The sequence below is a fragment of the Drosophila busckii genome, chromosome 3R, assembly GCF_011750605.1.
Source record: "Drosophila busckii strain San Diego stock center, stock number 13000-0081.31 chromosome 3R, ASM1175060v1, whole genome shotgun sequence".
In the NCBI taxonomy this organism is placed as follows: domain Eukaryota; kingdom Metazoa; phylum Arthropoda; class Insecta; order Diptera; family Drosophilidae; genus Drosophila; species Drosophila busckii.
Genome location: NC_046607.1, coordinates 19,466,949 through 19,479,635, shown reverse-complemented (window position 1 = coordinate 19,479,635; position 12,687 = coordinate 19,466,949). Strand labels below are relative to the sequence as shown.

The following is a 12,687-nucleotide window of genomic DNA, read 5'->3' as shown; positions in this document are numbered from 1 at the left end:
AGTACGAAAAAGTTGTATGATTGCATTGATTGCAAATTTCTAAAGCCGGCAATTGAATGGAATGCCCCAGGTGACAGTGTGACCGCAGCTTGCGATTATCGATGCTTCGCTCTACAAAAGTACTCGATAAGTAGTGCATTGCACAATGAATCGACATCTTGAAACAGAGCGGCATTACAACTGTAAGCTAAAAACTAGTAAAATTACTCAAGTCATTACAGGAAGAGCATTTTACTGGCATAGAAAAGTTTAAATATAATTGTGCAACATGGATCGCACAATGATTGCGCCCTGGAAAGCAGAGGAAAAAGAGCAAAGTGAAAAATTGCATAAAAAGCTTCAGGGCCTGTCTTTGTTGTATACGATGAGCGACGAGATGCTCAAAGTCTTCACCTGGGACATGTTTCTTAAGCCCAACCAAACAGCCTTCTTTCAAGTGATGCATTATCTGTTTCGCATTCTCGACCCGCCTGAGTTTAAACGGCGTTTCTTTTGGCCTATTACGGACAAGAAATCGGAAGCGAACTTTCGTTCCAGCACAGTGGAGTACCTAAAGCACTTGAATGAAAAACATAAGCTGCAGTGGACTAATATTAAATCCTACCTGGTTGTTATGCCGGGTGGTATGAAATTTATAAATTTTGTGCTTGACTTGGTGACCTTTGTAGTGCAGGAGCTAACGAAGCAACGTGAAAAGGTTTTATTGGCCGAAGGATACGATCTTGCAGGTCTGCGTAACCTGAGCGTGAAGCAGATGCATGAACAAAGCTCCTTCATGAAAGAATACGCATCAGCCTACATAGAGCAATTGGAACAACATTCAGCAATATTGCGTGAAGGAAAAAACAAGATAAGTCAAAAATATAATGAAATTGGAGCAGCAACAGGAATTGAGGTTTCAACACTGCTGGATGATCAATTTATAGATGCGTTGGCGGCGCATAATCGTATGTTATGTGAGGAAAAGATAACAGCGCCGGCAGCTAGATATGCTTTACTGGAGGCGCCCCTAACGGCGCTGGCAGAGGCCATGGAACAATTCCAAGCAAAGCGCCTAGAGCACAAGCACTCTAACGAAGCTGCGGATAAGACGCTGCAAGGCATGCAAAAGTTGTTCAATGTTGATGTTGCACCAAGCTCTGGCAATAGTGAGTATCTCAATAGTTTGGATATAACCATTACATTAATATTTATAAATATTTGTAGGCAACACCGTTAGAATAAATGCGATGCTTAACGTTTTTAACAACATAAGCGAAGCTGTAGCGGAGCAATTGGATGCCAACGATCATCATACTGAGTCCAATGAGTTCATTACTGCAGATTTGAAGGATATACACACTGCACTGCAGCAGCTGGAGCAGCAAGTAAATGGCTTGGTGAAGAATTTAAATACTCGCGCCAAGGGACACAGCAGTAACATAAGCGGCAATGCAACAAGTTCAGACATGTTAACGCCAAATACACCGCTGCGCGCATTGGATAATATTAATAATACGCTGCTAATGAAATTTGTTTCTACACCACCTATTAAGCCTGAAATGTTGAGCGCGGTCAGTGGTGGACAAGTGCGTTTGCCACTGCAGGATGATTTCACAGCCAAGCAGTTTGAGAATTTGCTGGGTAACTGTAGAATAAAATGTGCAAATACTTTGTTTATTAACCTTAAGTTTATTCACAGCTCCACGTTCAGCACGCAAGCCCAAGCCACAGCAACTGCAGCTGGAGCACGACACAGATCTGAATAATACTTTGAATCGCTCGAAAAGAATTGATCCCATGCAGCTGCTGCGCACTATAAACAAAAAGTCGACAAAAACAAAGGAATCGTCACAAATGAATCTCAGCAGTTTGGGCAGCAAATGGAAAAAAATGCAGGCAACGTTCGGTTTGGATGAGCAGCCACCAGCTGTGCCAACAACGCCGCAAGCCGAAGCTGCCAAGACACCGCTTAGTTGCAGTGATTGCACACTTGTGGAACGCTTGCCAGCTGATTCTAGTGGTAACTCATTGATCGCCAAGAAGAGCACTGCAATGTTGAAAGTCTTGGATGCCTCGCTTAATGTGCAAAATCTAAGCACTTCACCCTCGGGACGATTAGACGCGCTAGTGGCTCGGGGAAGTCCGGCTACACCTCGTTTGCTGATCAATGATCAAACATTTGATGTAGGCAGCTGAAAAACACAAGTATTACTAAATTCATACTATAATTGATTACTTTATTTTTTCAGGATTCACAAGTGCTGCAGAGCAGCAGGGAAAACGCTGATGATGATCTTTTAACCAAGCTCAGCAAAAAATTTGAGCTGGATTTCAAACTAGACAACGATGATGAGCTGCAAAATATAAGCGATAGCGTTTTAAACGATATTTCCATATAGTCTTTTATGTTTGTCAATTATATTGTAAAAATTATTAACAATTTATTAGCGTATTAAATTAGTTTCCATATGAAATTCAGTTTTTATTTAAATTCAATTCACAAACAAAATCAAACTTTTAATATTAATAAATAAGAAGTTTGTAATACATATTGTTAATGTGGCTTAGATATAATTGTTAAAATTGTTAGTTTATAATTATTGCTTCATTTTTTATTTTTTTTCATTTTCGAGATTATATACATGTGTAGAATAACATAACTGTTATGCTTTTGGTCTGTCTTTCGTTTTCAATATTTAATATGCCTCAGCTGTTATCACAACAAAATTTTCCAACGTTTTGAGCACCCGTTTATATGCAGAGTTCTATGCTGAGTCACAAAATATTAATTTAAGTATGTATTTTATGCAGTAATTATAGTATTGGCAAATCTAGGGAATACTTCATTAAAGATATATATATATAATTGCAGTTAGCCCTTTTACTGTGTGAGCAATAATCAATTTACAACCAGAGGTTCTTGAATATGTTAATGATAATGATAAAAAAAAACGTTATGTATGTTTTCTTTTGCTTTTTCTATTGCTAACATAAATTTGCACTCTCATTTACAATGGATGTGAACCAAGTTCTATAAACTTTGTGGCTGTATATTGCTTTGGTGGTCTGTCTGTCTATTTGCGCCTACTTGCTGCGCCTTGCACGTGGCGGCAATTTATTGCGTTTACCCAGTATCTTCATTAGCTGCTTGGACATAAAGTAGGGTTTCTCGGGCGTGCCATCATTGCGCTCACAGTCCTCCAAAAAGCATAGGAACAGCGTATCTACAGCCATGGAGTAGACGCCAAAGAATACGCTGGTAATCAAAAAGGCACCAATGACCACCACTGTAGTGGGCACGGCATTGTGATTCAATTGTATGACGGCTGGATTGTTAACCAGAAAATAGTAGGTGGAGACGCCAGCGCCGGCAGTAAGTAGAACTTTTGATAAGAAGAATAAAAAGTCTGTGACTTTATCCAAGGTAACCACACGCAAAAAGTTGCGCATGAGCAGATTGAAAGCATCCTTGGCGCTGCTGCAGAAATTTTTGCCATGTATGGCGCACATTATGTAAGCATTGCGATTGAGGAAACGCAAGAAAGACTCCAGCAGCCAAAAGAAGCAGCGCATGCAGCAGAGAATAGCGCGTGTGACAACATTGTCGTATTTCTTGAGTTTAGAATCAATGTATTCTAATATTATGCGTATCATTCTGCAAATGGCGAGAATCAGTGAGCCAAAGGCCAAGGTGCCCAGATGATAGAAGGCTGTTTGGCAAAAGGCGTGTGTAAGCGTAAAGTAGGGCACATCGCGCTTTTTGAATGTCCAATACCAACGCGCAAACGTGGCCGCCAGCACCATGTCGCTGAAGGCGGAGATGAAAAAGCTGAGCCACAAAAATCCAAAGATATTGTAGGCCATGCTCCAGCGTATGAGCGGCGGATTATCGATTTCGACAAAGCTGCAAGTGGTATCAACGCAGGCAAAGCCACGTTGCTGAACCGAACAATATTGTTGAAATAATTGCGGTTCACAGGCAGTGCCAATGGTATAGTTAATAGCAGGTCCGGAGCAAATGCAAGGCTCGTTAGTCAACTCGCCAGCTGCAGTTAGACGACGCACCATGCGAAAAGAGTATTTGCCAATGGAACCCAAGTACAGGCCCACGCCAATAGCAAACGCTATGGCAGCTATATACAGCACCCAAGAGAATATGGGAAAGAATACTGTGCTGATGACTGTGCTCACCGCTTTGCTGCCTTCCTTGGTCAGGGCAATGGCAATGCGTATGCGCTTGCGCAGCACAATGACCAACAGCAGTATGACGACAAAGCAAAAACATAGAAATATGCTTAGGTATAACCAAGTGCTAGACTCTTGCAGCAAATTTTGCCAGCGACGTTGCAAGTTGAGATCATGCAACGGCACTGTAGCCGTATCACGCCAAAATATATACTGCTTAATGCTATAGTAGAGCGCGGCGAGCAGTCCCAGCAGCACGCCGAATATGGAGAACCAAAGTATTGGCGCCGCTAGCCAACGCATCAGCGAGATAAACAGCAGCGAAGCGATGAGCGTGCAGAACAAAGCCATTAGCACTATTTTCCAAGAGTTGACTACATCCTCCACAATTTCCTCGCCCAAGCGCTGCGCATCGTGTGTGCCGTTATTGAAGTGCGCTACCAGATTGCCCACCAGCTTGGCTAGACGCGTATCTGTTTGCATCATTTTCTCCTTTATAACAGCGCCATTGAGCTGCTGTCGCCTGCACTGGCCCACCTTCTCCTCCACTGGCACTTGTCTAGCCACAGACGGCGGCGCCGACAGTCGTGCCTGTGGCTCGCTTTGCAAACTTAAAGCCATTGCCTGCAGCTCCAGCTCACGCTCTGCATAGCTGGCATTGCCTGGTAGCCTCAAGTCTGCATTGCGTCTATTGCGAAACAGCACGCTGGGCAGCAATTCACAGAGCTGATCCGAAAACTCAAACATGCAGCGATTCAGAAACTGTTGACTTCTAATATAATAACGCGCGCAGCGATGTTCATTTATAGCGCGTTCGATGTCCGACTTGGAGCTAATGGCTGCCTTGTCCGCATCTGTTATGCAGATGAGTCGATTCTTTAGCTCCGCAAAGGGCTGATTCTTCATGGTGTCGTAGACGAATGTTTCGCTGGGACAGCGTTCTATGCATACCTGCAAATAGCCAAGTGATTTACTTTATATTTTTGTTTCTAGCTGTTTCTAACACTCACCTGAGGTGTATTGCAGCCAGTTATGGGCACCAGCGGATCAATGCATTGATCCAGATTAAAAAAGAACAAATACGGCTTGTTTAGCACATTGGAATCTATGCCGCATTTACGATTATACATATCCGTGGGCACCATCAACTTGTTGAGATCGCCATGGCTTACAGCATAGTGTGCTATATAGCCCCAACAGCCCAGGAATAGTACAAACAGCAGCAGACATGGCACATCCGTGCAACTGCGATCACGTTCTCTTGGTCCCTGAAAGTTTCTGTCGTAGCGCAATGGCTCACCATACTTATTCATCAGTTCCACGTTCTCCGTCATGTTGGGCGGCTTGCTCAGTCTACAAAGTCTATAGTAACAAATATAGAAGAACAACAACAAATATATTGTGTTAGTATATGCAAAGGCAACTAAATAAGTCGCGTCATCATCAATAGTGGCTGCTGTCAATATGTAATTGTTTTTGTTGTCTTTCCATTGAAACACATTCTATATGTAGTTCGCTTTCATTTATTTTGGCAAACACTTGTCATTGTAAAAGATAAAAATACACACTTGAAACTAAAGCATAGGCCGCACTTTTAATATGCTACTTATTTTCTGTAAACTTTGCGGGCACTGTAATAAATTTTAGTAATTTATTAAAATTCTTTGTAAATTTGCAGGAATATTCCTAGTTCATTAACCGCGAATAGTTTTTAATAAATATTGTTCGAGCTATATTTAATTTAATCAACTCGCCTTTTTTTCCCTTTTCCTTAAAAATGTTCTATCCCCACCCATGTAGCTCTGCATAGTTTATACATCAAGATAACTTTTAATTAGTTTAAGCTATGGTAATACACAAACTAAGTACTGCAGTATTTACGTGTATAAATTTAGAATTTTATATTATGTATTTTATATTATATATTTCATTATATGTTTCATTTCATAGAATTTTTAATTATGTATTTCATTTTAAAAGTAAACTTAAAAGTAATTTTGCTGACTTTATATATATATAAGGGCAATTTTGTTGTTAATGGATGCTCATTTCCTTTGATAAGACTCAACACGTGAGACATATACAGACAGCAACAAGAAGAATTGAAATAAATTGTAAAGACAACACAAAATGATAATGACGCATTAAAAAGTGAATTTTTAATTGAATTTACGCTTTTATGCGCAACTTGTTGCTTGTGGCACGTACTGTATTTGTATCTGAGCATTTGTATACATATATACGTATGTATATTTGGTATTGTCGTTGACCTGCATGCTATTGACCAAAACAAAGCATAAAAAACCTGTTTGGGGCCAAAACGGGCGCCAAGCACAAGGCAACCATTTATGCTTTGGATTTTCAACCCAATGAAATTGAAAATTGTGCAACATATTTGGCCAAAGCAAGGCAAAAGGCAAATAATTACTTGAAGGTCAAACTATATAAAGTATTATTAATGTTTTTTTTAATGAATTTCGCAAGCTGTGTTCCAAGTTGTAGCATTTTTTTCTAAGCAAACACCTTTGCAACCGCCTAGATTCTTATCGCAATATTGTCTATTTGTCTTTGGTGCAAGTGTACATAGTGTGCAGTCACATTAATTACTTATGAATCTATTACTCACCCACTACGTAAGGTACGGGCCTACGTATTTAATGTTAAATGCTCAAAAGTTTCACTGCCCAGCTCCAGCGTTGAAACGACTTCTTTATTGTCTGACACTCTGCATTGCTTTGTTTAAAGTTTGGAGTGAAGCTTTGTTTTTGCGCGACTCCTGCGAGGCGTTCAACGAACGTCTCAGGCGAAAGTCAGTAAACGACTAAAGTGCCTGCCTTTGTTGTAGCCAGTCAGTCAGTCAGAAGCAGCAGCGGACGTTGCTCTTTATAGGGCGGTCAATGCAATCTTAATATTAACAATGGGGTAGTTGTAGCTGCAAGCATAAGCATTTATAACACACATACATTAAAACACTTGTATGCTTACACACATACACACACATTCTCGCACTCACAATAGTGTTAACATTTATTTATTGCACACCATTTTCTGATAAGCAACAACACAACACAACAGTCCTCAATTTTCACTAATCGCTGCCTTGCATTTTCGTTTGGCATGCAAACTTTTTTTTGTAAAGTTGACACACCTACACATATGTACAATTATGCTTCGACAAAAACAGTTCAATTTAATATAATTATAAACACTCACTTGACGCACTAGCTGCGAGCTCCAAACCACAATGCACGTCAATAAAAAAAAACTGCCGCACAACAAAGCGGAGGCACACAAATACAACTGAAAGCTCTCACTATATTCACTTTCTTTCAGCTGTTTTTGGATACCAGTGTTGTGTAATGTGCGGGAATGTAGTCAAAACAAAATGAAAATAGCTGTAATAGAGATGTCGCCAAAGCGAACGCTATGAATTAGCTAAAAGTATTACTATATATTTACTAAGCTTATAATTTGTTATTTTACTTAAAAGACTATCGAAAACTTACAAGTCTTAGCTTAAGCTTGCTTGATCGTTTCTATCAAAGCAACTCTTTTATTTCGTATCTGTATTTCTTAGCTTTACAAGTAAGCACGTAAGAAATCTTGCAGCTGTCGGCAAACTACATTATTTGCTTATGCAAAAAAGGCAGGTAAGATATTATTTACATGGTTTATTATTTTTTATAATGACATATATTTATTTTAAGGATTTCTAGCTTAAGCTTGTCCGTTTATGTAATCTATAAAAGTAAGCAGGTAAGAAGTTAACTTGATTTATTATTTAATTTTTGCTTATGCGCACTTCTTTTTTAGTCAACTGTTGCTTAATAGTAAGTAAGTAAGTAAGCATATACAATTCATTCAATATATTTATATAACACAAGTATAAGACTTATTATAAACAATATTACTTAACAATTTTGAAACTGCTGTAGCCCTCTACAGTTTGAGAGCAGGCTTTCTTGAGTTTGAGAGTAACAGCTCTTGAGTGCAGCAGTGCTGCAAAACGCGTAAGCTGTTTATTAATTGCGGGGTCTCGGGTCGGCGTTTAGCGTTGCAAACGGCACAAGATTAGTTTAAGAAACGCATGCAAAAACAAACGAAAATATGTAAAATACGTAAAGTGCAAACGTTAACAAGATATGTTTTAAAGCAACGGTACAAACAAGTGATTAAGTTATATTGTGTTTTGCAATAAAGTGTTTTGTGTTGTTTGCGCCGGCTGGACGAAAAAAAAATAAATTACAAATTAATTTTCGACAAACTGCAGCTAAGAAAAGAGTGACAAATATTTTATGGCTGCCTGGCCTTAGCTTAAAGACTGAAACGTACGACAAGCAATATATAGTAACTAATGTAGCATTTGTTTTTGTTTATATCGCTGCACAATTAACAAAAAAGAAAAAGTGAAACAGGCCATGAGCTATTAGCAGGGAATCAGTGGTATACGTGCACAAAACAGACGTCGCGCTCACAGCCATCAGGAGTTGGAGGTGGGGGCTGGTGTTAGCATTTGTCTTTGTGGTTGTTCTACTTGTTGTTGTTGGTGTTGTCGCCTCGTTGTTTTTGTTTGACATACAAAGCACGCGGCGTGCCGCTTGTGCAAAAGGGCGGGAAGACTAAATTAAAAAACGTTTGGCATTAACAGTTACGTTGTGTTAGTTTTCTTTTTTGTGTTACAATTCGCGTTATTTTGCGAACTCGCGGCCTCACAATTGAGCGGCAGCGGCAATGTCCAAGCCGGGCGAGCACAGACGTGTGCCCTTTACCACAATCAGCACTCAACGCAGCAGCATTAGTAACAATGATGCTGGATTTGGTGCTATGCCGTCAAGCTTCACCAGATTTGGTGACATTATGGAGACTGATCCACTGCAGAACAGCAACAAAGGCGGCAAACCGGCGGACACAAAAACAGTGCGTCTGGAACTGGAATTGTTTGAAACAGACAGCAATAGATATCCAGAGTTTAACTATTCCAAGCTAGTGTATCTGGAGAAGGTAAGCTGAAAAAATTCATAGGCTTGTAAGTACTTATCGAAACTTGTTTTTATCTGCGTAGAAAAAAGCGAAAATGCTTAAGACAAAGGTGGCCAGCAACCCGGATCCCTTTGCTGATAATGATGATGATGTGGAGCGCATAGCCAAGGAGCTGGAAGCCAAGTATGGCAACTCCTATGCGCGTGGACGTGGACGGCGTAGAAAGGATGAATTTTGTGATATTGGCATGGGTTACGATGAATCTGATTCCTTTATAGACAATACTGAAGCGGTATGTTAATGAAACACGCGTAAATAAACTTTTTGCTAAATTTTCAACCCTTACAGTACGATGAAATTTTACCTGAAGAGGTAGAAACTTTGGAGGGTGGCTTTTATATAAATTGTGGCGCATTGGAGTTTAAAAATCTTCAGAAAAAATCACACACAAGGCGCACAGATGCCATTATCAAAATGCCCGAGCGTTCGCGCAAGCGTATTCTGTCCACTAGCTCAGAGGATTCATCCGATTCCTCGTCAGAATCTTCCACAGAAACAGAACAAGAGCCAGGGGCACACGCGTCAAAGAATAAAAAGAACAATGCCAACGATGATAATGACGATGAAGCTGAGGATGATGATGATGACGACGAGGATACCAGCGATAGCGACAGCGAAAGTCTGAACGATACAGACAGCGAAAGTGAAAGTCTGGACGATGATAATGAGAGCGGCACTTCCACGCAAGTCAAAAATAAGTTGAAGGGAGACGACGATGCTGAGCAACGCAAGTCGACTTCAACTGTTAAGAAAAGACCAAGCAGCGTTAATGCCAAGAAATCGAGTAGCAAGCTAACCAGCACTACATCCTCTTCTTCCAACTCACCGCGACCCAGTGCACATAATTCCGATGCTGAGGAACGACAAGCGCAAGCGTTAAAGAAAGTGGTCAAGACCACAACAGTTAAGGATATGTTAAAAGCCAAACGGGATAGCTTTCTCAAATCTCAGGGTCAGGATGGCGCTGTTAAATTACCCAATGGTGAGATCAAGGTTACGTCCATTAATGTAGAATCTAGCAGCGACGACGATAATACGGATTCAGCTAGCGAGCACAGCAAAGCTGACAAGCAGCCCAAAGGCGTTGACAGTAAGTGTAGCTGCCATAACTTAATGTGCAAGCTTATAAAACATATGACTTTATTTTAGATCTACGACCCGCCGATACTATACTGCCCGCCACGCTTGATAAAGAAATTGTGGCGTTAATAAACAACTTTAAGGAAATAGTTAGAAGCAGAGATTTGTGTGGCAAACGATTTAGTTTTGATAGCAACCTAACAGCGCTGCTGCTCAAGTAAGTTATAGAGCAATTAATATAACAATATTTATAACATGTACATTATATTTGCCAGAATATACGAAGCGCTGCTCTGCACGGAACGCAACGAACGTAATATGGTATTTGCCCATTTGGAATATCAATTGCAGCTGCCCAAGTATTTTATATTGCGAAAGGCCAAGGTACTGCGCGCGCGTGAGGAGAAAATCAAGACCTCAATTGCTTTGGATAAGCTACGCAAAGCAGTGACCGAGGCAATGCCCAAAGCGGTGGCCAACTATGAGCTAGAACTGCATAAGTTTGCTGAGCTAGCGTAAGTTTCAAGGTGCCTATCAAATTTACATAAATTTAACGCTATTTCCTCTGCAGCTCAGCGGATGTGAACGCGGAGCATCCACCGGAAATGCCCATCAAAAAGTTTCAATGGACGCCCGAGTTGCGTGAGCGTCTCTATGAGGTTTATCAGGCACGCTGGACATCGTATGTTGTGCTAGGGAAGCGTAAGGATTCATTGGAGCAGTTTATTACCGGTTATTTAAAGGATAAAATATTGGATGTGTGGGCTGCAGGTTGGATGCGTATTGAAGAGCTGCAGCGTGAAATCGAAAGACATAAAAATTCAAGCAAAAAGTTAAAGTCGCGAAAGTCAACACCAGCTGTAATAATGACACCACCAACAGTTGCTGCAGCACCAACAACACCAACACCACCACCAATAACAACAACAGTAGCAGCACCAGCAGCAGCGATAACAACAGCAACAGCAAATAACTGTGTTAAGGATGAGCTTGTTTTACTCAATGGACAAAGTCGTTCGCGTGCCAATTCTGATACAGACTCAGTTAAAAGTGCCTCTTCTCAGAGCTTAAAGCGCAAGTTGGATAATGGAGCAGCACAGCCCAAGCCCAGCGCTAAGCCGCCTAAAATTAAATTTCAAAAGCAGCTGGCCGCCACTTTGGCGCAAATGGCCAAGGCAAATAGCCCAACGCCGCCACCGCAGCCATTGCAGCCGACGCTGCCAACGCCAACACCTGTTAGCATAGATCAACTATCGCTGCCTGATATAACTAACTATCTAATGCAGTTTGATGAACAGCTGACGATAACAACGCAGCAGCTGCAGCAGCAGCCAATAGATGCCACCAAGAGTAGCTTGAAACGCAAGCTGGAAAAAGCTGCCACCGCAGCGCCATTGCGTCAAAACTCCAAGCCGCCTAAGAAAAAGTTTCAACAGCAGCAGCAACAGGCATCTCCTCAGTTGGACACATTCTTAGGACAACCCAGCACCTCAGCACAGGCAGCAGCTTTAAATGCAGCCGCTGTGGCTGCAGCAGCGAGCATGCTAGAGCTGGCCTCGCCCACGAAACAAACGGATCATAGCATTTACAGCATCATGACGGCAGCCATAAGCGCCGCGACGACATCCACAACAATGAACATCAATCCCAGCATCAATAGTCAAGTTCAACATTCCACAGCAAGCGTGCTAACGGGAGCTAAACCCATAGCCCATGTTATAAACTTAGATGACTATAAAAGTCCCAGCGATATATTGCAAACGTCTAAGCAACTGGCAGCAGCCAAGTGGCCAGCCACTGTCCTGCCGTCTGCAGGGCCAACGCCAGTGGTGCGTTGTGAAAGCAGCAGCGAATCCGATGGCGTTGAGATTGTCAGTGTGTATACAGCCAAGCCACAGAAACAGTCCAAGCCTAGAAACAAGACACAGCATAAGTTTAAAGGCTCGACGGCAGCGCCCACTGTCAATGGACTCAATGGTGCCTTGGGCTATGCTTTGGAAAATATGTATGTTTATAATAACAATAATAACAACAACAAAAACAATAACAACGCAAGCAATAGTAATATCAAAACCAATGCTGTTAATAGCGTTATACGCACGACAGTTGGCAACAACATTAAACGCGCCTCACAAATTGGCTACGATCTCAGCCGTGATCCACAATTAATGCAACAGTTATCGGAGCTATCAGCATTGGAGAAGCAATTGAAGTGGACGCCACAAACATATTTGAGCAATGCAGGCGCAGGCGCTGCGAGCAGCAGCTCCACAACCAATCAATGACATACGGCGAACAATGCGGCACAGTCGCAGCCAGTCACTGTGTCAGCATTCTACAATCATGAGCAGGCGGTGGCAGCAGCTTTGGTATTGTCCTCCATGAGCGCCAGTGGGCGAT

The 12,687-nt window shown here is 41.5% G+C and overlaps 3 protein-coding genes across 3 annotated transcripts; 2 read left to right on the top strand and 1 right to left on the bottom strand.

The window, feature by feature from the left end:
- Positions 1–192: 192 nt before the first annotated feature.
- Positions 193–2,426, top strand: LOC108602304 (augmin complex subunit dgt6). The gene is made up of 4 exons (XM_017990387.1): positions 193–1,148; positions 1,207–1,623; positions 1,682–2,166; positions 2,232–2,426. Exons 1-4 carry the CDS (start codon positions 269–271, stop codon positions 2,379–2,381), a joined length of 1,932 nt encoding a protein of 643 aa, XP_017845876.1. The 5' UTR covers positions 193–268; the 3' UTR covers positions 2,382–2,426.
- Positions 2,427–2,547: 121 nt separating this feature from the next.
- Positions 2,548–7,483, bottom strand: LOC108604516 (CTL-like protein 2). The gene is made up of 4 exons (XM_017994020.1): positions 7,381–7,483; positions 6,794–7,099; positions 5,178–5,529; positions 2,548–5,118 (listed from the first exon to the last, which is right to left on the bottom strand). Exons 3-4 carry the CDS (start codon positions 5,499–5,501, stop codon positions 3,067–3,069), a joined length of 2,376 nt encoding a protein of 791 aa, XP_017849509.1. The 5' UTR covers positions 5,502–5,529; positions 6,794–7,099; positions 7,381–7,483; the 3' UTR covers positions 2,548–3,066.
- A 702-nt stretch (positions 7,484–8,185) lies between these two features.
- On the top strand, positions 8,186–12,580 carry LOC108604375 (yemanuclein). The gene is made up of 6 exons (XM_017993829.1): positions 8,186–9,168; positions 9,230–9,439; positions 9,496–10,297; positions 10,357–10,504; positions 10,563–10,802; positions 10,859–12,580. The coding sequence occupies exons 1-6, from the start codon at positions 8,899–8,901 to the stop codon at positions 12,570–12,572; spliced, it is 3,384 nt and encodes a 1,127-aa protein (XP_017849318.1). The 5' UTR covers positions 8,186–8,898; the 3' UTR covers positions 12,573–12,580.
- The last annotated feature ends 107 nt before the right edge of the window (positions 12,581–12,687 follow it).

What these genes read in the sequence shown, in the direction of transcription:
- LOC108602304 (XM_017990387.1), top strand. Translation starts at nt 269, where the DNA reads ATGGATCGCACAATGATTGCGCCCTGGAAAGCAGAGGAAAAAGAGCAA. An exon ending in TGCACCAAGCTCTGGCAATA is followed by an intron (nt 1,149 to 1,206) that starts GTGAGTATCTCA and finishes AAATATTTGTAG; the next exon opens with GCAACACCGTTAGAATAAAT. An exon ending in GCAGTTTGAGAATTTGCTGG is followed by an intron (nt 1,624 to 1,681) that starts GTAACTGTAGAA and finishes GTTTATTCACAG; the next exon opens with CTCCACGTTCAGCACGCAAG.
- LOC108604516 (XM_017994020.1), bottom strand. Translation starts at nt 5,501, where the DNA reads ATGACGGAGAACGTGGAACTGATGAATAAGTATGGTGAGCCATTGCGC. An exon ending in CTGGCTGCAATACACCTCAG is followed by an intron (nt 5,119 to 5,177) that starts GTGAGTGTTAGA and finishes GGCTATTTGCAG; the next exon opens with GTATGCATAGAACGCTGTCC.
- LOC108604375 (XM_017993829.1), top strand. Translation starts at nt 8,899, where the DNA reads ATGTCCAAGCCGGGCGAGCACAGACGTGTGCCCTTTACCACAATCAGC. An exon ending in TTATAGACAATACTGAAGCG is followed by an intron (nt 9,440 to 9,495) that starts GTATGTTAATGA and finishes CAACCCTTACAG; the next exon opens with TACGATGAAATTTTACCTGA. An exon ending in CTAACAGCGCTGCTGCTCAA is followed by an intron (nt 10,505 to 10,562) that starts GTAAGTTATAGA and finishes TATATTTGCCAG; the next exon opens with AATATACGAAGCGCTGCTCT.